Source organism: Lachnellula hyalina, assembly GCF_007821495.1.
Source record: "Lachnellula hyalina strain CBS 185.66 chromosome Unknown contig00177, whole genome shotgun sequence".
NCBI lineage: Eukaryota > Fungi > Ascomycota > Leotiomycetes > Helotiales > Lachnaceae > Lachnellula > Lachnellula hyalina.
This window is the reverse complement of record NW_022157291.1, coordinates 1-22,389: the sequence shown is the minus strand read 5'-3', so window position 1 is coordinate 22,389 and position 22,389 is coordinate 1. Positions and strand designations below refer to the sequence as shown.

Below are 22,389 nucleotides of genomic sequence, written 5' to 3'. Positions count from 1 at the left end.
GGTAAGGTAATTTGGTAATCCAATTGTCATATCACGTGAAACCAAAGTTCAGTGCTTTTCTATATGAATTTACACTGTTTTACTATGATAGCTTCAAATGGTGTCAGTAATACCTCATTTTTGAGAGAGAGAAGTAAACATCCATAAACCTGCTGACCATCACGTGCCAAGGGAAGCGGTGCTGCCTAAGGTAGCCAGGCTTATCAGAAAATGCTTTACACTCATGCACCTTTCCCTTTTGGGGAAATCCATACCTAATCGTTTTTCCTCTGGAACATTTTGTTTCCTTTCCATACATTATAAACCACAGAACTGACCCTCACCGACCTTCAAGATGGCGTGGCGACAACAAGGAAGCACAGGTTCTAACAACATCCCTCTGGGAAATCGACGCAAATTTGGCGGCGACAGCGCATCTCCTCGCGACGAAGGTGGCTACAATCAAGCACAAGCAGAAGCTCCCACCTTCAAGCGCGGTCGCAGCCCTACCAGAGGTATGCATCTTCATATCCCGCATGGGATATACTCAACTAACACATTTACAGCCAAAGAGGAAACCGCCTTCGCCGAAGATGGATCACGACGCCGCAAGAAGAGAAACCGCTGGGGCGACGCGACAGAGAACAAGGCTGCTGGTCTGATGGGCCTTCCGACAGCCATCATGGCAAATATGACCAGCGAGCAGCTCGAAGCTTACACTCTCCATTTGCGTATCGAGGAGATCAGCCAGAAGCTCCGTATCGATGATGTCGTCCCAGCCGATGGTGATCGGTATGCTCACTCTTTCCAAAGCCCAACCACACAACTAATCTTCTGCAGATCACCATCTCCCCCTCCTCAGTATGACAACTTCGGTCGCCGTGTTAATACTCGAGAGTACCGTTATCGCAAGCGTCTTGAAGACGAGCGCCACAAGCTTATTGAGAAAGCCATGAAAGTCATCCCTAACTATCATCCTCCGCAGGATTATCGCCGTCCTACTAAGACACAGGAGAAAGTTTACGTGCCGGTCAATGACTACCCAGAAATTAACTTCAGTATGATTGCTAACCCTCTAACCCTTCTAACATCCACTCCTGAGCCTCTTTTCATTATCGTGTGATGGTGTGTGGCATTTGAAGAAAGTGCGCATGCACTGTCATCACTAACCTGTCACTCACTATTTGCTCTTAGCTTTTGATCATACACTAACACTAGCTTGCGCTTACTAAAGTTGGTTTACTTATTGGTCCTCGTGGCAATACTTTGAAAAAAATGGAGACAGAATCACTTGCCAAAATTGCTATCCGTGGAAAAGGATCCGTCAAGGAAGGAAAAGGTCGCTCTGATGCAGCTCACACCAGTAACCAGGAAGAGGATCTCCACTGTTTGATCATGGCCGACACTGAAGAGAAAGTCAACAAGGCCAAGAAATTGATTCACAACATCATTGAGACTGTAAGTTTCTCTCGAGCTGATGTTCTTTCAGAATCCATCTTCTGACATCTTATAGGCTGCATCCATTCCAGAAGGACAGAACGAGCTTAAGCGCAACCAACTTCGTGAGCTGGCTGCTCTCAACGGTACCCTCCGTGATGATGAGAATCAAGCTTGCCAAAACTGCGGTCAAATAGGTCATCGAAAACTAGACTGCCCTGAACAGCGGAACTTCACCGCTAACATCATCTGTCGCGTTTGTGGCAATGCTGGTCATATGGCACGTGACTGTCCTGATAGGTTAGCAAGACGGTACTACTTTGATAGAAATAGAAGGCTAATGGTTCGTAGACAACGTGGTGCTAATTGGCGTAACGATGGTCCCGGTGGTGCTCGCCCTCCAGCAGCAGGTCAAATTGGTGCTGGAGATGCTGTTGATAGAGAGTATGAGGTAAGCTTGAACCCCTCCTTGTATTATTTTAAAATACTGACAGTGTACAGCAACTCATGCAAGAACTTTCTGGTGCCCCACCCACTGGAGATGTCCCACAACGCATTGAGTCTGGCCCAGCAAATGGGTTTGAACAAGGACCTCCTGACGCCGACATCAAGCCCTGGCAACGTGGCCCTACTGGCGCAGCTGCTCCATGGCAAAAGCGCTCTGGTGATCAAGGGGGTTACGATGGACGTGACTCGGCTCCTGCCGGAGGTGCTGCCCCCTGGGCTAGAGATCGTGGCCGAGGAAGCGACAATCGTGGCGGCGATGCCTATTATGGCGGCCAATCTGGGGCTTCTGGCTCCGCAGCTCCATGGCAACAGCAACAACAACAAGCCCCTGCATTCCCTGGAGCTGCCGTTTCTGGTTATTCTGGTTATGCAGCTCCTGGTTACACTGGCGGATACCCTCCTCAGCAAGCAATGGGTGCTCCACCTGGACTTGCAGCTCCTCCTGGATTGAGCAGTGCTGGCATCAGTGCGCTCTTGCAACAGTTTGCTGGTAGCCCACCGCCACCCCCTCCAGCCTCGAGCATTCCACCACCACCATCAGAAAATGCTCCACCACCACCGCCGTCGGATCAGCCGCCCCCACCTCCACCCCCTGCGTAAAACCCCGGATTGGCCGTTCATGCAAGCTGTCCGAAGGTCAGGTTTGAAGGCTTATTTCAATCGAACGTTTCACTACTAACCTAGGACCCCAGTGCTTTGAAACCATATTCCTATTGGTAGACATGACAATTCGTTTTCAGTTCTGTTTTTGGGTGGCTTCTACTAGTCTTTGTGTCAATTAATCACGTGTACAATAGAAAAGACTTTGCCGTCATTGCTTGATAGCCTGTGATAGTGATATGTTGAATGCAGCATTTCTTATTTCTAGTTAATACGTCCACATTCCTTCCTCAATATCCTTTCACAGTTGTGCTACCGCGCCAATCAAATGGAATGCTTAAATGCATACACTTTACTGTCATGCCACAGAGGCTGGCGAGCACAAATAATCCCTGCAATGCGAAGAAGGCTCCCATGTCTCCTCTCCTCTAAAAGCCCCAGTATCCCTTGACCAAGTAAGCAGCATAGGCCGCCAATCCGGTTACCACACCAGTACTACCAAAGTAGCCAATTGGCCGTCCAACTCCATTGGTACCATACGAGCCTTGCAGCATGAGGCCACCCTCCGCATGCGCAACACGCAAAGCAAGGAAGACACCCATGGCATAATTGAGGTTCTTCCGGTTGCCGCCGTTGAGCTCGCAGAGCGCGAGGAAGATGAAAGCAAGGGGGACGTTCTCGAGGAAGTTTCCTTGGCAGCGGACTGCTGTCTGGAGGGGGTCAACACCGTCGATGCTGGACTAGAACGAACGGCTTTGTTAGATTGGAGTGGAAGTCGGGGGAGACAAGAGGGCTGAGGGCTTACGGCTTTCTCGCCGATGAATTTCCCAGTCTGCATGCGTTTGGCGACAATGCGGGAGGAGAGGACGGCGGCGTAGACGGCGAAGGGTGCAGCCCATGTACCTGTGATTGCTATGCTTTATAAGTTAAGTGTGCATGGAGATGGACGTTTGTGAGAAAGTGACCTACGAAGTAACCTGGGCATGATTGAAATCGGAGACGCCATTGTAAAGATCTTGGTTGTACAATACAGTACAGTACTTGTGGAAATGGGTTGGTGTGGTTTGGGGGAGTGTGTTCAATGAACGAGTGAATGTAAGTTGAGGGGTATTTGAGGATAGACACATAGAAAGCTAAGGGGACCTTAGTAAGTGACAGGATGATTCGCACTTTCTACGTTCATGCCGATTTAGCTTCCTTCACGCCGTACAACACGAAGTCATTTGAATAGAGGGGGAAGTCGTGGTCGTGATACTCCGGGGAACCTACTTGGGAGTTTTGAACCTACTCAAGATGTGTCTGCCACATGAGCAGGCTACCTAGGGTTTGCCTAAATACAGCCTAACTAGGTAAGGCCTGCTAGTAGTCCGCTCCAGGAGGGGAAACTACAACTGTGACTTGTAGAAACAGGTACAGGCAACCCACTGTTGAGAAGCAAAACAGCGCGATACTAGCATTCATGCCATGCTACAAGAGGCCCGAAGTCCCATGCGAGCTACAAGTGAAAACGGAGCATCCACGTCTCTTCAAGACCATACTCTTCTATTAAGAAACCGTGTTCCATAGTCTGTCAACAGCTCCCCAATACCTCTCTGCATCCACCAACATGTGCGCTGCATGGCCACTGTCCTGGTACTTCTCCATATAAACAGTGTATCCCAGCCTCTTCGCGTCTTTAGCATGTTCTTCTACATCTTGCCACGCAACCATGTCATCAGCAACGCTGTAGATATAGAGACGTGGGGTGTCGAGGTCAAGTAAAGTCTTATCATTGAGTGCTCTCCGGGCAGCCTCCACCAAATCTTCCTTGCCTAGAAGTAAATTCCCCAAGATATACAGCCCCAACAACATCCTCAGAATGGACACGCCGAGCAGGTACGCAATCATGTTCTTAGGGAGACCAAGAGAGAAAGCTCGCACGGTAGCTTCGTAGGAAGCGCGCCCAACAGTGCTGTCAAAAATCTGCACACTGACTGGCAATGGCCGCCCCGTTTTCTCGGCATATGCTTTGGAGATCAGAGTGTTCGTCACGGCACCCCCGTTGGAGAAAAAATGAACGAGCAGCTTCGCGTCTGCTGGGAGGGTATAGAGGATCTCGAGGGCTGGTTTCACGCGGTTGAGATTTGCGCTGGTTGTTCTGAAGCCGGCGTCGACAGAGCTCGTTGTGATGGCGAGAATGCGTGCACAGGGGTAGACTTTCTCATATCCAGCTGTGTATTTCGCAATATGTCGCGGCTGAGCATCCATCCCTATCGATAACTTAGTACGAGAAGAGGCTGGATTGGAGTAGGGAGGAACTGAAGAGCTCTAGAGCTGTCTCAAGACACGGGACCCCACATATAGTACTGTGAAATCTGACATAGCCCTCAGCTCCGGAGCTCACACGGAAAATATAGCTTTTTGGTATGAGAGTTTGACTTACATCCTAATATTAGGATGAGGTCTGGACCCTGAGACGTTCTAGTCTTCGCAATCGACGGCTGATGCAAGAAGACAGCTTGGTTCAAACGCGAGAAATGGCTGAGGCCAGTACCCGACTTGTTTTTCGACATTTCTGGAGACCGTATCGATTCTCTCTTTTATATGGCTGCTTGCTCCGGCTGCTTGCTCCGTATACAGTGCAACCGGGGGACCGAGGTGTTAAGTGCTGATGACTGTTTAAAGTATGTAGTAAGTACACTTGGCCTTCCTGTCCCTCTGCTATGCAATATGTTTTATGTTATATGCCATCTATAGATATGATCCTCTCAGGCATCATTTCGATAGAGTGGATGTCTCAATCGCAATCCTGTGCCGCATTCGTACAACTGCCAATCACACTTCTATTTCGGTACTCCGAGTCCGAGTACCAGCTGAGCGAGATTTCGCCAAGCGCTAGCACACACTTTACTTTGCCCTTGCCTTGTCACCAACACATTATCCTCGAGATGTTTCTTGTTCAGGTAGGAGAAAAATCCAATCCAATTCTTTCAGAAGGCCATGCAGTTGGAAACTGTATTCTCCATATATAAGGGTCCCTAGAGAACTACTAAGGAGCAAGATTTGCTGTGCCACTTCCATTCTATCTAGTCACATCATCTCTTGTTGAAAGTCTCAATTTGCATCATGCAACTACCTAATCCAACAGTGCTGGAATGGAATTGGGAGGTGTTACAAGTCTTGATAATTACGTATCAAATGCGTTATTCCAATATGGGTTTCCAGTCGTCCCTACACATTCAGACTTCTTCATATATCAATTCGGGTCCCATTTAGGCGCCGCAGTTGGTGATTTCTTTATCTTTCTTCGCACGATGCTTCCATTGTCCCCCTCCTCCCCCAAAAGAACCTCGCATAGAGGGTCTTTTGTTGTCCGAGTGGAAGCTTTGGTTTTGCATTGAGGCTACGTTGTATAATTATACAACAAAGAATATCATGTTTCGAACCGCAAACGAAGTTATTGTTGCTGCATTTGGATAGATTCGATTTAAAAACAAAGGGAAAAGTATTTCTTAAGCATGAATGGCTTTTATTCTAAAAAAGTATGCCACAACCCCACATTCAAGCGACTTGCCGCCGTGCGAGGGATCCTGGAGCCTTCATTACAAAGTCAGCTTGGTCTTTGGAGACTGAGAATATCTGTTGTCAAGCATGGCGTTATACGAGACCGCAGGGGCTATTGCAGCTAAATTCGAAAACCTCCGCAATAACCTCAAAGATGATTTCAAAGCTAGCAACAATGACACGAAAAGGCTCGAAATTATAGCCGGTGAATTCGAGAGGTCTCTTGTTGCGCAGCAGAAAGCAGAAATCAAAATACTTTCTTTACAGCAAGAATTGGATGCATTGAAATTTGCCCAACCTGGCAGCGGCTCAGTGGGAGAATTGGCCTTAAATCTGAACTCTGCAGTTGCAAAGCGAATTCAAACCTTGAAGACACTCTCGGCCGCAATTGGAAATGATAATAATGCATTCGCATCGCTGAAAATGGATATCGAAGAGGTCGATGATGCTGCTTTACAACTTCTTGCAGGCGAGCGCCAAAGGACCGTGTTCCATAGGATCCGGGCCAACAATCTTCGCGATGCCCGCGATCGTTCTGATATAGACCTAGCTCAATCACGGCAGATCATAAAGCGATTCAATAGGGACCCAGAGATGACCGACGAGAATGCGAAGCGCCTTGCAGCTGAGCTTCAAAGTCAGGTTGTCAACACAACTCGCCAGCTCATTGATCTTAGGAACATAGTTCCAGTTTCGCCAAATCCTCACGTCTTCGGCAGCGCCCTTGACTTGGTAGATTTGGATAACGATAGCATTAGGGCACCCATGGCCACTAAACTTGATTCTATCAAAGAGGAATTACGCGATGCGATTGCAGCTCTCGAACAGGCTGTTCGAAACATTCCCGCTGAACATGATACAAGAGTCACGAATAAGAGGCTTCAGAGCCGAATCAAGAGACTTGAAGCTGCCGGTCCAGACCCAGATGCAGAAGAAACGAGGAGGGAGTTAGCGGTAGCTGAATCTCAAGTCACAGATTTGCAACAGCTGATTGAAGCTATTTTGGACACCAAGGACCATCAAGACTTTGACAGGAGTTTGTTGACAGAGATCGAGACACTGAAAGAGAGGATATCAGGGCAGAAAGAGGCAATTGAAGATCTCGAAACTGGGCGAGAGGATCTCGAAGCACATATTGAGGATCTTGAATCCAAGCTCACGAAACCACAAGCAGGGGTTCCAGAGCCCACAACCCAACACAAAGCGTCGGGTGCTGCTCATGAGAACCTCAAAGACTGCGAAGCCCGGACTGAAAGTTTGCTACTGGAGATCTCACAGCTTAAAGCTACGGCCAAAGCCAAAGGGCGCGAGCTAGTAAAGACGAATCTGGACCTCGAACATTCCGAACAGGATGTCGACGACCGGCATTTGGTGATTGTTACACTGCGAAAACAGGCGGTGAAATTAAAAGATCGTATAGCGCAATTGCAGGAAGAACAGGGCAACTTACCACACAGGAACCCTAAAGACTCCCAAGTTCGCGATGAAGCTTTGGTAGAAGAACTTGGAAAGGTTAGATCCGCAGCCACGTCTAGTATGAACAAGCTCGTAGTAGCCAAGTTGAAGATTGCAAATTACGAAAAAGAGATTCGAGATTTGAAGAACCAGGGAATGAGCCTGCAACACGAGCAGATTGATGGGTTCGAAACAAGAGTGGATGCCAATTTAACCAGTGATATGGTAGAGACCCAGCGCACCATTTACGCTACCCCAGAAAGCTCAGTCAAGGCCGGGGAAAAGCGCAGGAAAACGCTAGTAAGAGCTACTACCGATTCTGATGGTGATGAGGGAACGGAACGAGAAATCGGGATCATGGCTCTGAACGGAGAGATATCAGCATGGCAGGAAAATGTGCATGAACTCGAGGACACGCAGAGAAAGCTGAAGGCGGAAATCGAACGCGCGCAAGTCCGTATCGAGGAGCTCGAGAACGTAGTTGATGTCAACGATGAGGAACTGAGCCATCTGCGGAGCGGCTACGGGGGTGATGCTGCTGATATCGCTGCTCTGAGGGCGGTAATCGCAATGCTCAAAACGCAAGGCGCTGAACTGTCACAACAACTTGAAATTTGTAAGCTTACCTACCTACCTACCTACCTACCTACCTACCTTTCACTGACTCATTCCACTTGCACTTCCAAAATCACCACCTATACTTCCAAGAAGAATGGCTCAAATCACTAACGAATATAAAACAAACAGGCCGTGCGGAAAAGGGCCGTAAGAAACCCATCAAGGGCCCGCCTAAACCAAGAGGCATAAAGCGCAAGCGTGAGGATCCGGCATTGATACAGCTACAGGTCTGGCAGCACGCTAGGTGGTTTGGCTACCACCCCACCAAGAAAGAGCATGAGTAACCGCACTAGCCGAATGTCAATGTCGGATAGTCAGCCGTCTCAGTCTCAGTCTCGGTCTGTCAATGAGGAGGGGCCCAATAATACGAGTAAAAAGGCCAAGAAGACACTGGCCAAAAAGGGACCGAGGAAAGAGTCAGAGAAAGACACAAACCAAGAGTAGGATTCGAAGAAAGGAAGACCCGGGGGAGTGGGGAATGGGTTTTGGTTTTGGAGATGGTAGAAAGGAGTTTAGATATGGGCCATTCGGTCGGTAATGATGTATTTCCCTTGTTCCAAGTAGTAGCTGAAGGAAGAGACAATTCAACTCCTAATGTAGATTCCAAGGTTTTTCTTAGTTGCCAGGATCCCCGCCCCCCGTTACTTAGCTTTGAGTGAGTCTATCTTGAGTGCGTCAAGAGACGCTTCCGACAAGGCTGCAAATATGGTAAACATTGATTAGCATTCGTAGGTGGCAAGTGAGAGGAAGTCAACATGGCTGTATATCTTGAATTAAAACTTTGCCTTGCTCACTCTAGAAGGGGCATGCGATATAACGCTTATCATTTAATAGATTATCCCATCAGCCAACTTCATCAGGGTGGAACCATCTCCCATGCCTGTATATCGAATCTGGCGGTAACTCTTGACTCTGTAATTCAAACCCAGGTCCACAAACCGCTTTCCTCCGCATGGCAAAATCATAGTATAATTTCAGCCAGATGGTTCTATCCCTGCAGTCAGTGGCTCCGAACCATTCGCTCTGCCTACATTTCGGCATATGTTTATTCAAAAGGTCCTTTGGGGCCCTCATCCAAGGTTTGGGAATTGGGTAGTCGGAGAAATGAATAAACTTTGCTTCGCTCTTCATAGAATCAGGATCCCATTTCTGCGATCTTGATCCAAGATAGGCAACGTGATTTCTTCTTCTGAATTCTCCCGAGAGTAAACTGCAAGTCAAGATCTCTCAGTCAGTATTGCCAATTATGTAGACCGGGGGTTGGAATAATGTGCTACGGGAGTTGAGACAATATCTCAAGGGTAGTAGATTCCGCTCCCGAGATGTTCGAAGTAGGAGAATTCTTCCGAGAAAGTGACTTACTTGTACGGCCTCTGGGCAATTTGCAAAACCTTCCCCTTGTATAATTTGTTGATAATATCCATATCGTACTCGTCCTTCTTCGCCTCTTGAATCGCAGCCTCGATTTTGGAGAAGGCGTCGGCGGATGGAGTAATGAGCATCATTTGACTTGAGAACTGCCAACCTTGCGGTTCTCCCCAATATACAAACGGCATCGCGAGTGGCCCTTCTGGGAGAAGGAACAGCTCATCTAGATTCTGCAGCACTACAGAATCTGAGTCAATGGCTAGTACGCGGTCGAAATCGGTGAGGTTGAAAGCTAGTAGCTTTGTATATGAATCCGCCCATGTCTTCTCCGTAGTTCCATTTTGATGTAGCACCTCAATGGGCTGCAGCTTGACAAAGTAGTCGCTGACAGCTGCTTGTAGTAAACGTGCGACAGGGGTTAGCTGCAGATCGATTTCGTCGACTTCATTGGGGTCCCAGGAGGAAGGGTACATCATTACGCGCTATTATTACGCAGTCAGTCAGCAAAGCTTCGAAGCTAGATGGGATGGCATTTCGCGAACCTGGGCCCGACTTCCTATCTCCTCGATTTCACTCCACACCATCAGCGCATTGCACAAATACTCTGGAGACGTGACATATTGAACGTAATACAGCTTCGACCAGTCAATTCTGTCGTCCTCGACCGACCGCATCGGTCTTACAGCATGGGGAGGCGCTTGGTCTTCATCGTGGTTGTGGCGTAGAATCCATCGTATTCCCAGAAAGAGGCCGAGGCATATGGCGATTACTTGAAAGCTTGGAGTCGCGGTGAGGCTCTTGAGACGACGACTGTAATAGCGGTAACCCGCCATGGGAAAGAGAACAACGAGAGCATGGACATGGACAGAGACAGAGAGACATGGCACGATGATCAGAGGTGGTGGTGATGTTATTACGGTTGAAAAGCCGCCAAGGCGCTAATACGTAGGAGGTCTTGGTCCTGGTGCCTCTATCCAGCCACCCACCAACATTACCTGCCTGCAAGGTAATAGTATAGATAGTATTACTTTTTCTGCACTCGTTCATCTTCACTTCTCATATCAAAGTCAAATATACTCGCAGTGATGAACAAACATAAATTTTCCTTCTCGCCCGCTCAATGAATATGCAGTCTATCCTAATCATACAACATACTCCCGCCACTAAAAGTATATAATGCATAATGTCTCCCGGGAAATGAGAGAGCAAACGCCATGTTCCCCAGTGCTATGCATTGAAATTCAAATTACCCAGTCCCCAGCGCCAGAAATAAATTGCTCGCTCGCTGCAGGATTTATTATGCCATAAGCACATTCTTCCAGCTGAAGCCGCCTCGTCCTGAGATGGCTATTGATGCATATTCTTTAAGAACCCGTCCAAGTTAAACTCCTCTTCGTATTGTTTATCGTCCCAGAGCTCGCCTAGATCATCTAGCCAGCCCTTCTTGCCCTTCTCTCTCACTTCCCCAGTGGCATCTACCATGTCTTCTTCGCGATCGACTTCTGTGCCGCCATTGAGTGTAGGTTTATCGAGGCCTTCGGCTGTTTCGCCAAGGTTGAAGAGGTCGAGAATTTGATCTGTTTCCATGGTTCCCAGGCCGGCGTTTTGTTGATTCACTACTGTAGATGCTACATCGATCTTGAAGCGTTGGAGTCTATGGCAAGTTAGTCAAGGAATGAGGACATGGTAGATAGAGACTTACGACATGATCTTCTCTTCCAAGGTCCCTCTGGTGATCAACCGGTACACGTTAACGACCTTCTTTTGACCGATACGATGCGCGCGGTCCATAGCTTGCAAATCCTTCTGCGGATTCCAATCATGCTCCACAAAGATAACTGTATCTGCACCAGTCAAGTTCAAACCCAAGCCTCCGACACTCGTAGTCAAGAGTAAGACATCATATGAAGGATCCGAGTTGAATTTATTGACGATATCTTGACGTTTGCTGGCATCAACGGATCCATCCATGCGGAGAAACTGGACTGAAGGAAGCATCTTCTTAAGAACATCATTCTGAACCATATCCAGCATCTCTTTCATCTGGCAGAAAATGAGTGCTCGATGAGGTGACACGTAAGAAGTTTCGGTGGTGAGATCATTTTCGGAAGATGGCTCAGTACCAATACCGCAGTCCACAAGTAGATCACGAAGAGCGGTGAGTTTTGGCGCGTGGATGGGATCGCGAAGACTGCTGTTTTGTTTTGCGAGCATTTTTTGCGTTTCCTCGTACTGCTTGTGGCCTTCTTTCATTACAAGCGCGGGAGAGTTACAGAGCTTGCGCATGTACTGCAGGGCTTGGAAGATGTGTTGCTTCGCTTCTTTGTCACCCGCCGAAGCCTTCTCCGCGAGGGTTTTCCCTTCCTTCTTCGTAAAGTCGTCAAAAAGCTTCTTCTGCAGGTCGCTGAGATCACAATAGTAGTTTTGTAAGATCTTTGGTGGCAAGTCATCAAGGACTTCTTCCTTGAGACGGCGCAACAAGAATGGCAAAACTTGCTTGTGCAGTGCCTCGATTGCAAGAGCACCAGCTTCCTGTTCTTTGGACGATGACTTGCTATAACGGCTTGCAGCGATAGGTTTGGCGAAGCGGTCGAGGAAGACCTTTTCTGCTCCCAAGAAGCCTGGCATAAGGAAGTCAAAAAGAGACCAAAGCTCCAAGACGTTGTTCTGAATTGGAGTACCCGACAGGATAAGGCGATGGTTGCTGAGAAGTCGCTTTACAGCCAGGGTAACCTTCGCTCGAGGATTCTTAATCAAGTGACCTTCATCGAGCACCAAGTAGTTCCAGTTGAGAGGGGTGAGAACATCAGCATCATTACGGCAAATGTCATAAGATGTAATGATAATATCCGTCTTGTCAAGCTGGTCCCTCAAGCGCGCACGATCAGCAGGCGGGCCAACGTACGCTGTGCAGGAAAGGAATGGTGCATATGTTTTAATCTCTTGCTGCCAATGACCAGATAAGGTTGGAGGACAGACGATGAGAGAAGGCAGTCTTCGGACATCAGTAGCTCCAGTCTTCGCAAACTCTTCCGCTCGTAAGTGATGATCACTTGCAACGATACAGAGCGTCTGCAAAGTCTTGCCGAGACCCATGTCATCACACAGAATACCGTGGAGATGATACTTGTTCAAGAAATTGAGCCAATTGACACCCTCTTGCTGATATGATCGAAGCTCTGCCTTGATTGCCACAGGAATAATGAAGGGCTCAACTTTGTGGGGATCTAGAAGTTGAGCAATGAAAGTTCGCTCGCGATCACGTCCCTTCAAGAGCTCTCGCGACAATCCGGGAGGATCTGGAATTCCTGCTTCGAGGGGGACGAGCTTGACAAGAGTTGCAAATGTTGTCGTCGCAATAAGACGAACATCGTTATCGGAATCACTCATACGACCAAGGACTGGCACGATGAGGAAGATCACATAAGGTAGAATACCATCGCCCATTACATGAATGAGATGGTAAATTGATTCAATCGCACCTTGACGGAAGTTGATGTCGACTGGATTGCTGATTGACGGTAAGACCTTCTCAACTAACATAGTCATACCTTCAATAGTGATGACTGAGCATACCGTCGCCAGGCACTTGGCGGCCATATATCTGAACACAGATAGGTCCGAATGAAGTGCCTTGATAACCAGAGGAAGTAGATTGATGACGAAGGGATGGAGATCGGTGTGTAGAGTAGGTGTCAGAGCTCTGAGTACAGACATGCCGTCTATGGCTGCTTGACCAGTCTCCTGTTCCGGATCTTTTGTATCGGCTGGCAGATCTCCAGAGAAAGCGTATCGAAGTGGATCTTCCATGATTGACTTGAGCTTTGGCACCTTCTCAAGGAGATTGGCACCGAATATACTGGACAGTTGCTCCAATGCTTCCTTAGCACCTCTCCTGATAATGCGGGCATCCTTGGCTTCTTTGGCAAACTTTGCGGCATCTGGGTGGTCTCTACGATCCTCTTCCTTGCGAAGAGATAAGATTGCACTTGTGAGACCAGCGTTTGGTGAAAACTCGGGTGTTTCGGACGTGTCAATACAACTAAACTTGGCCAAGTTTCCCACGACTTTCTGCGCTGGTCCAGTGCGGCCGCCTTCCGCAAATAGTTCGATAAGTCGGGCAACAGATGCGGCAGAACGTTGCTGTAGTTCAACATTATCTTCCCTTTTCACACTGTCCATCATTCCCTTGATTATGTGCGTGGGCCTCTTTGGGGACACCTTCAGCGAGACCAATGCGCTGGCTGCCGCACCCTTGATGCGAACATCGCGTTGCTCCTTGATTGACTTGGCATTTTCGATAACCTCGACGACACTATTGCGCGCTTCGGTCAAGGAATCAGTTGCAATCAACCGCTGACCAGGAGCAAGTGCTTTCTTAAGCCTGTCAAAGTCTTCGTTGACACATTTGTCTGCGGTTTGGATGGAGAATGCATCTGGGCCTGCTTCGGGTTCCCCTTGGACAACTACTGCAAGAGTAGGTAGTCGTCCTTGAGACACCTTACCAACATCTCGGAAGGTGTTTAAGAGCTGGGAGCATTGAGCGCGCACAAGTTGCGTGTAACTCACAAGATCTCTATAATGGAGTGGAGAATCCGTCTCGATAATCTTTGTGAGTGGCTCGACAAATCGTTTGGGTTGGTCTTTTGACGTGCAATTCTGTGCGTATTCATCGATGATTAGAGATGCAGTAAGTTGTGTTGAAGAGAACGCAGAAGACATGGCAGGAACAATGCTTGCATCGTATGCTTCAAGAACGTTGGCTGGGACAAGTGACATGATGAGACCCATTGCACGGGCTGCCGAAATACGAGACCTTATCAAAATCTCCATTCCAACTAGATCCACATCTCCTTGCATCATATGACCATCAACATCATGTGATGAGGTAGTAGGAACAGGCTCCACAGGTTTAGTAGACTTCCGACGCTGTTTCTTTGGTGGAGGTTCTGTCGATGGTGATACTGGTCGTATCGTTGTCACAACAATACCACTCGGCATGGTGTATGTGCTACCAGATGGCTTCTGAAATAGGGTTGCATTCATGGGTAGAGGATGGCGGGAGACACCAATAGGGTGGAGTGTGAGTTGCATTAGAGGATCGATGTGTGCTGAAAACTGCTCTGCCAGATCATCCGGTTCTTTGGCAAGATAAGTCACCAAGGACTTCCAAACTTGTAATGAGAGATTCAGAGTGTCCTGGTTCCGTTCAACAAGAATATTCTGGAAGATTAATCGCATGATTTTGCCATTCAACCAATCTCGAGTACCCTCGCCCTCGATATTGACGAACGTCATTAGGGCCCTTAGTACTGCTGATCTGACAGAAGTGATTGTATGGCGTAAGAATGGGTATAGTCGCGGGACTAGAAGAGCGAAAGAGCGTTCCGAGTCTTTTGCTGCATTCTTCTTCATAGCTACCAAGACTTCTGGGAAACTGCAAAGCTTGGCCAGCAAGTCCATGATCTGACCGGTACTAGCACTCAGATCATCACCAAGATTGGAAAGACATTCCCAAACAATATTGATCAGGCCATCCAATGCCTCTGGGCGAAGGTTGACGAACTCTTTAGCGATTGGGATTAAAGTTGCAGCACTGACAGAGCGAACATCATCATCCCAGTCGCCGAGACCCTTCATGACAGCTCGGATGACCCCATCTATGAGGTCGCTATCTCCGAGCAAAAGATCATTTCGGACAGCGACCAGGTAACGGAGCCCAATCATACCGCCGTGACATATAGCCCATCCGGGCTTTGTAAGCTGAAGGTCCTCTTGCATGACCATTCGATATAATATTCGATGCACGGCGTAAACACTGTTTGCAGGAAGATGAATGAGGAGAGCGCCGAGAGTCTGGCCGACTGTTTCTCTAATTGGTGCAACGACGGTATCAGAAACGTAGTCACCAAACCTGTCGAGCATGAAGACGCAGCACAATCGGCAGGCAAGGTCATCAAGCCAGCGCTGATTTAAGGCATCGTTCTCTATCCGAGTTTTCCCCCGCACTCGGCCTGCGCCTCCGCCGTGCACTCGAATGATCTCTCGTAGGCCCATAGCAGCGCCATGACGTGTTTCCCATTGGGGATCGAAGAGATCCACCATTAGGAAGTCACAGAGGCGTTCGTAGGGCCACTCTACTCCTTCGGCTTCTTCTTCAGCCTCCAGTTCAGATTTGATAGGTAGTACCGGGCCCTTAAATTCGGACACAACTTTCGAGTCTTCGTCGACGTCGCCTGTTCTCTCCACCGAAAAGTAATCCGAAACGCCATTTGGCCCAGTCGGAGGTAAATCGTCGCCGGTTATGTCGGACATAGTGACGTCTCTGTCCTCGCTTGACCCCATCGTACTGCTGCGTCGGATAGATAAATCGACGAGCCTATTTTTACTTCCAGCGTTCTGAGCCTCTCGTTTCCGTTTTCTCTTCAGTTGATTGAGTTGCCTCGCACTAAGCCCGACTTCCTCAGCAGGAGTCGCTGCTCCTTTTGAGATGCTCTTAGCGTCGGACCCGCTTGTAGAAGCTTGGGGAATTGGAGCTTCATTTGGCTTGATGAATTCAAAATCCATATCATCGTCAGAATATTCCCCTAGAAACCCCAGCCGGCCAGCGAGGGTCTTCTTCTGATGGGTAAGGCGTTGCGCAGGGTCTAGGCGGGCGAGAGCATAGTCGATCTCTTTGCCCCCACCTCTTAAGAGCTCCTTTCCATACTTCAGGACCGAAACGATATCAAGGCCGTTGAGGCTCAGTTGGCCCTCGGCAAGAGGAATCTCATCAATGTATTCCTCTTTTTTGATGGAGTCCCCATTTTCCTCTTTCTTGGGGTCCTTTTTGATTGATCCATCGCCGGAATTTGGATCGTATTTCTCAGCGTTATCTACAATTCCTCCTAACGCTTTCGACGCAGCTATTCGAGTGTCCCAGGTCTTGTGACGTAGATATGGGACAACTCTGGTGAGGAGGTTAAATAGCTCTTCAGGATGAGCCTTTTGAACATCGGCTAATTGGGTTGCGGCAGTATTGCGAATTAGTTGTGTGCTGCCCGTCTCCAGTAAGCTGTAAGTAACATGGTGTCAGCAAAGCATTGCAATGAGTTAGAGTGGGTGACGAGTGAAGCGCATCTGACGTGTCTCGGGGAAAGACAAGGGACGTTTCAGATCAAAAAGAAGGGGGGTTACGCACGTGACGAGTCGGTCAAGTCTAGATCAGGTGATGTTTGTTAGCTCATGCTCCTGTTTATGCTCATGCATGGAAGTGTGGGGCGCATTTTTAATTTGGGATGGGGGAATTTGGGTTAGGTAGGGCACTAACCTAGAAGCCATGTTCGTCGGTACGCGTGTTGTTCCTCATCCGCGTTATCTGAAGGGGAGATGTTGACGGGGACCGGGAGAAGCCATGGATATATATATATATATATATGTATGTCTTCTTTCTTTTATACAGATAATGGGTAATGGGGCAAGGGGGGAGGGGGGGAAGGCTAGACGTCGAGACTGATGCTGGTGTGAATGAATCAATACCGCACGCGTCGATATACCTCTACCACCTATTTACTGTACTGTACTGTACTGTACTGTACTGTGTACTGTAATGTACTTCCTGAAGGTGATGGTGGTGGTGGGTGACGGTGGTGACGATGACAAGAATGGAAATCCTGAAAGTTTTGGCCTGATAATTGTGGCTGCAGAAAGTTAAGTAGGCGGGCGCGGGAGGAGGTGAGATTGCGGTGGTGGCACGCGGTCGGTCGGTCTTTGGGGGGGGGCGGAGGGGATCTTGAGGAGCGATGCGGTCTATAGATATAGTTGGCCAGCGCCCTGGATTCTCGCGCTAACGAATCCCTGCCGTCGCTCTTGCCTTTTGCTGCTACCGACGGAGCCACTACCACTACTGTTGGAATGGTCGCTGTAGCTCTCGTGTAGGTCGGACGCCTGTCATCATCGAGGAAAAGGGGGCAGAGCGTCTTTCTGTCAATATTGACTTTAACTTTGTCTTTCGGCAATATTGAATTCTCGACTGTTGCCAGCAGAACAGAACATGCACGCCACGGGTTTGGGACACGTTTGGTGGCACGAGGAAGGCAACGCAACAAACAGCATTGCAGGGCTAGTTCATTCAGACCAATGACAGCCGTCGCTGCACTTTCGCGCTGTACTCCGTACCGTGGTAGCGCATGGAGGCGCCTGAGTACAATACTTACCTTACCTTACTTACCTACCTACCTACCTACCTACCACCTACCTCTGTGATTCCTACAACATAAGAAAGAGACAATTAATTTTTACTTTTAACCTGGAAGCCTTATTCAACTCTTCGTCCAGATTTTTTTCTACTACTGGCTCTTTACTCACTGGGAATCTCGGAGCATAAGCATACCATACCTACCTCAGGAAGTCCTACTATAGGACTCCTATCACATTTACTAGTTGAGGCTATACATCCTACCTGCATACCTAGGTACTTCTTCTTTACTGAATATCCCCTATCACTCAAAACGAACACTTCGTTCAGTCACAGGTTGTCATTCTTTATAGCCTTCTGGAGGATGACTTGTTGGTCAACATGAATCACCGCTTCACCTCTTCCATACAAAAAGATACCTAGTCGATGAGCATGCCACGTGATTCCTCTCATTGGTGTCTACCTACCTCCCTGATGACTTTGGCTAGTTTGGAGGATCGAATGAGTCGAGTATCCTATCAGTCCTCGGTTCTGGGGGCTGCTACTCGCTCTATGAAAATCCAGAGTCTGCTGACGTTGCACTATGCAGCCTCGTGAGTAGACATAAAACATGCCAGCAAAGACGTTGTGAGTCGAATTTTCATGACTCTGTAGTTATAGACAAATGCGACGAATAATGTCCCATGGCCAGAAAAGAACAGTTTCCAGAAATGGAATGGATGCCTTGTAATCACTAGTCTATCTTAAGGCTAGCTCGAGGCTGCTCTGTCTTGATGGGCACGTCTCCAAATGTCAAACATGCCCGCTACTTGACGTGAACTCTCTTACCTGTCATAACGCATAAAGACCTATTCGTCTTGCCCATTTCGCCTGCGATACTTCAAGAGCGCAAATCTCGCCACTCCTCTCAATGCGGTGACGAGAAATCTTAGGGTTCTAGCTTTCCTTTTCTTGCCGTCGTCTTGGCATCATGGCTTCCTACAACTCAGCGATGCCTGCGACGGCACACCGACCAGCAGTCTTTGGGGCTCCGGTTCCCATGGTTGATCCTGCGGCTCCGGCTGGTACCTTTGCGCCCGGGACCAAAATACAAGTGGGAAGCCACAAGGTGGTGATTCAGAAGTACTTCTCAGAAGGTGGCTTTGCCCATGTCTATCTGGTCAAAATGCCCAAGCCTATTGATGGGACTGATATTGCCGTCCTCAAACGAGTCGCCGTACCCGACAAAGAGAACTTGGCGAATATGCGGACGGAGGTGGAGACCATGAAGAAGTTGAAGGGGCACCGACCGATTGTCACCTACTACGATTCACACGCATCACAACTGAAGGGAGGGGGGTACGAGGTGTTCTTGCTCATGGAGTTCTGCAACGGGGGAGGTCTGATTGATTTCATGAATACTCGACTACAGAACCGCTTGACGGAACCGGAGATCCTAAAGATATTCTCAGACGTGGCAGAAGGAGTAGCTTGCATGCACTACCTCAAGCCTCCGCTCCTACATCGAGATCTAAAGGTCGAAAATGTCCTCATTACATCGACAGGAAGTTCAAAGCGATTCAAGCTTTGCGATTTTGGATCTACAGCCCCTCCACGACCCGCCGCAACTACCGCTGCTGAATGCAGACTTATCGAAGACGATGTACAAAAACACACCACGCTCCAATACAGAAGTCCAGAGATGATTGATGTCTATCGAAAACAACCTATTGACGAGAAAGCGGATATATGGGCTTTGGGTGTGCTTCTGTATAAATTGTGTTATTACACTACACCATTTGAAGCGCAAGGGCAGCTGGCGATTTTGAACGCAAGCTTCAAGTTTCCGAACTACCCCATCTTTTCCGACAAATTAAAGAAACTTATAGGTATGCCGTAAGCCTTTCTTCACGTATCAGTACTGATCCGCGCAGCGTCCATGTTGAAAGAAAATCCTAAATCACGCCCAAACATCTATCAAGTATTACGTGAATCTCTTTTAATGCAAGGATTGGAGGTCCCGATTAAAGACGTACGTCCAGTCCATGTCACATAAAATCCAAAGCTCACGATGGTAGATCTATACTGGAAGGACACAGTCAGAGTCCAGGCGCAACCAGCAATTACCATCCCCAGACTCAAATGTTGCATCACCGCCTATTGTCGGGGCTGTTTTTGCACCCCCGTCGCAGCAACAACCAGTTATTCCTGACGTTGTACCAATGCGTAGGGGGAGACCTTCTGCACAAAGTGCACAGGGACATACCCCCAAACCGAGCCCCTCTCCAATGCGGGGCACTACTAGCGACCCTTTTGCGGCATTAGATTCTAAATCACCTCCAGGGGCCGTTGATGAAATATCTGATCGATTCCCCAGTTTAGATCAATTTTCTTTGCTTCACGACGGCGGCAAATTTGATTTTGAGTCGAGCTCCCCAAGAAAGTCCGGCCACTCTCGCAAGATGAGCCAGAGAGTGACTGAGAAATTGGCTGACGATGCTTTTGCATCACCTGTTCCTAGCAAGACACCCACTGTTACCACCACTACCATAGCGGTTAAGCCAGCAGCAAATGCGGTCTCTCGAGCTCAGAAGATAATATCTAGCAATCCGGAGCTTCAGTCTGTTGCGACGTCTCCAAGTATTGTATATCAACCAACTCCCACCCGATCGAACAACTCATATGTCTCGCAAGGGACTATGACAAGTCCTACCCCCCCGCCAACTGGTCAACCGCCAGTCAAATATGGCCCTTCTCCTACCTACCGCTTCCCAAATGCGTCCGATCATCATCGATCTGCTAGCCTTCCCAGGAACCAAGAAGCCACTATGCAATCACAGCTTCTACGCCCAGAAGATAATCAATCTCTCCATCCCAATGCTCTTCCCCAGAATCCATCTCGACCCGGCCATATAAGACATCCTTCCTCCTCCCGCCCATCACTAGAAGGCGGCAGGCCAACCGATCCTCAGGATCCCATTACAAGGACGAAGTCCAGCAACTCCCGACCACGCCCTTCAAGCATATACTTAGAATCCAATATGGATTATCTCAGAGAAAAAGAGTCCAGTGGCCGGCCGTCTGGAGAAAAACGAAGCCCGTACATGAAATCCAATGAAACAGCAGTTGCAGATCAAGATTCCGATGAAGAGACCAACATTGCATCCAACGTGGACTTTCTCCGCACAATGGAAGATAATGATACAACAAAGAAGGATAGAAGGCGCAGCAGTGGTGCGAACAATAAGTCCAAGCGAAGCAGCCTACCTTCGTTATCGGGAACCAAGAACCTCCTGGCTGGGAAATTTGGAGATGCTTTTAAGAGATTCGAGAGCAATACCAACGCTGCGCCAGGACCTCGAACGCCAAGCCCTTTGCATGATCTAGAGCGGCGGGATCTTACGCCTATAGCGGGTTCTGAGGCGACTGATGGACGCAGTGACGATGGAAACGTACTTGAGGACGCGGACAGCCTGGCTCCAGAACAGAGACGCGAACTGGAACGGAGGCGACTATCCATGGAGGAGAAGCGCGTGGCTAATGCTGCCGCTGAATATCGAAAGAGGCTTGCAGACCGTGATCCATTAACAGCGCCACGCAGCATTGGTGGCGTCACACGTGCCGCCAGCATTCAAAACAAAGTCAAGAATCTTATCAACGAAAATCAGCAGACATCGCCAAAGAAGACCGCAGAAGGCTACGGGCGCTTCACTGGCAGTGCGAGCGGTCCACCAGCCAATCCTATTGAGCAACAATCCACGAATCCGTACGCGCGCCCGGTAGTCGCTCGCAAGCCTGTGGTACAAATTTCAGGATCCCAGATGATGCAAAACGAGCTTAATTACCAGAAATCCCGACCATCCTCCCCAGCAATAGTTTCCAAAACTGGCGGTCCTCGCCCCAACGCTCCTCCTAAACCTATGCACCTTAATAGCATCAGCACTGGACCACAAAACACTCCTCCAACATCATCTTCATTGCCCAATCGTCCTATACAAGCGCGGCCAGACATGACGGTGCAGGAGAAAGAAGATTACGTTGCGGATTTCAGTAAGAGGTTCCCCAGCTTATCGGGCATCGAGATGGTGGAAACACAGATAGATAGGGAGCCCAGGGGCAAGGAGATTTGATTTGATTCAATTGGTTAGACTTGTGATGATTGGTGAGCGGAACGGAAATAAGGCAAGACAGACAATGTATATCTAGACATATAGACTTTGGGTTGGTTTATGAGAGTATCTTTGACTGGCTTTGAGCGTCACATTCTTACCCCTGTCCCTATGCGTCTGGATGATTAAATTTATGTGTCTGGGATGTATCTACTGTATCTGTCTGCCCTTGCCTACTCCCCTGTCCATTACTTACTTGCTTAAGCTTACTTCATCGCCTAGGTAGGTAGCTCCAATGCTTTAAAAGTCGATAGATATCGGAGGGCGTTTATGGAGTAATGTATACGTATATATAATATACTATACTATACTATCCTACCTAAGTGGGTATAGAGAGAATAATGAATGGTCTTGGATGCGCAGCTTGGAGAAAGGAAGGGAAAGGAAGGGAAGGAGGGAAAGGAAGCTGTGATGAAAATAAGGAGATTGGTTTATTACGGTAATCTACTTGATGGAATAGATTAGCACAGCACAGCACAGCTAGCTTTCGCTTTCGTGCGAGAACTCTCTCATTCATATTCTCTAAACCAGCCCCCCCCCATACCACCCAACTCCCCC

General features: G+C 48.5%; 6 protein-coding genes across 6 annotated transcripts; 2 read left to right on the top strand and 4 right to left on the bottom strand.

Moving 5' to 3' along the window:
• Positions 1-334: 334 nt before the first annotated feature.
• bpb1 (Branchpoint-bridging protein) lies at positions 335-2,523 on the top strand (the record flags this gene model as incomplete). Its single annotated transcript, XM_031152342.1, has 7 exons — positions 335-494; positions 546-771; positions 820-1,037; positions 1,214-1,437; positions 1,493-1,716; positions 1,768-1,867; positions 1,918-2,523. The coding sequence occupies 7 exons, from the start codon at positions 335-337 to the stop codon at positions 2,521-2,523; spliced, it is 1,758 nt and encodes a 585-aa protein (XP_031002274.1).
• A 428-nt stretch (positions 2,524-2,951) lies between these two features.
• LHYA1_G007412 (uncharacterized protein) lies at positions 2,952-3,529 on the bottom strand (the record flags this gene model as incomplete). Its single annotated transcript, XM_031152341.1, has 3 exons — positions 2,952-3,263; positions 3,329-3,435; positions 3,493-3,529. 3 exons carry the CDS (start codon positions 3,527-3,529, stop codon positions 2,952-2,954), a joined length of 456 nt encoding a protein of 151 aa, XP_031002273.1.
• Positions 3,530-4,068: 539 nt separating this feature from the next.
• Positions 4,069-5,075, bottom strand: tmem53-b (Transmembrane protein; the record flags this gene model as incomplete). The annotated part of the gene is made up of 2 exons (XM_031152340.1): positions 4,069-4,772; positions 4,946-5,075. The coding sequence occupies 2 exons, from the start codon at positions 5,073-5,075 to the stop codon at positions 4,069-4,071; spliced, it is 834 nt and encodes a 277-aa protein (XP_031002276.1).
• Positions 5,076-9,266: 4,191 nt separating this feature from the next.
• Positions 9,267-10,340, bottom strand: GNT1_1 (Glucose N-acetyltransferase; the record flags this gene model as incomplete). Its single annotated transcript, XM_031152339.1, has 2 exons — positions 9,267-9,989; positions 10,050-10,340. The coding sequence occupies 2 exons, from the start codon at positions 10,338-10,340 to the stop codon at positions 9,498-9,500; spliced, it is 783 nt and encodes a 260-aa protein (XP_031002275.1). The 3' UTR covers positions 9,267-9,497.
• Positions 10,341-10,854: 514 nt separating this feature from the next.
• On the bottom strand, positions 10,855-16,827 carry mot1 (putative helicase; the record flags this gene model as incomplete). Its single annotated transcript, XM_031152338.1, has 4 exons — positions 10,855-11,161; positions 11,210-16,561; positions 16,688-16,705; positions 16,817-16,827. 4 exons carry the CDS (start codon positions 16,825-16,827, stop codon positions 10,855-10,857), a joined length of 5,688 nt encoding a protein of 1,895 aa, XP_031002281.1.
• Positions 16,828-18,653: 1,826 nt separating this feature from the next.
• Positions 18,654-21,792, top strand: ppk30 (Serine/threonine-protein kinase; the record flags this gene model as incomplete). Its single annotated transcript, XM_031152337.1, has 3 exons — positions 18,654-19,551; positions 19,597-19,694; positions 19,741-21,792. The coding sequence occupies 3 exons, from the start codon at positions 18,654-18,656 to the stop codon at positions 21,790-21,792; spliced, it is 3,048 nt and encodes a 1,015-aa protein (XP_031002282.1).
• Between the last annotated feature and the right edge of the window lie 597 nt (positions 21,793-22,389).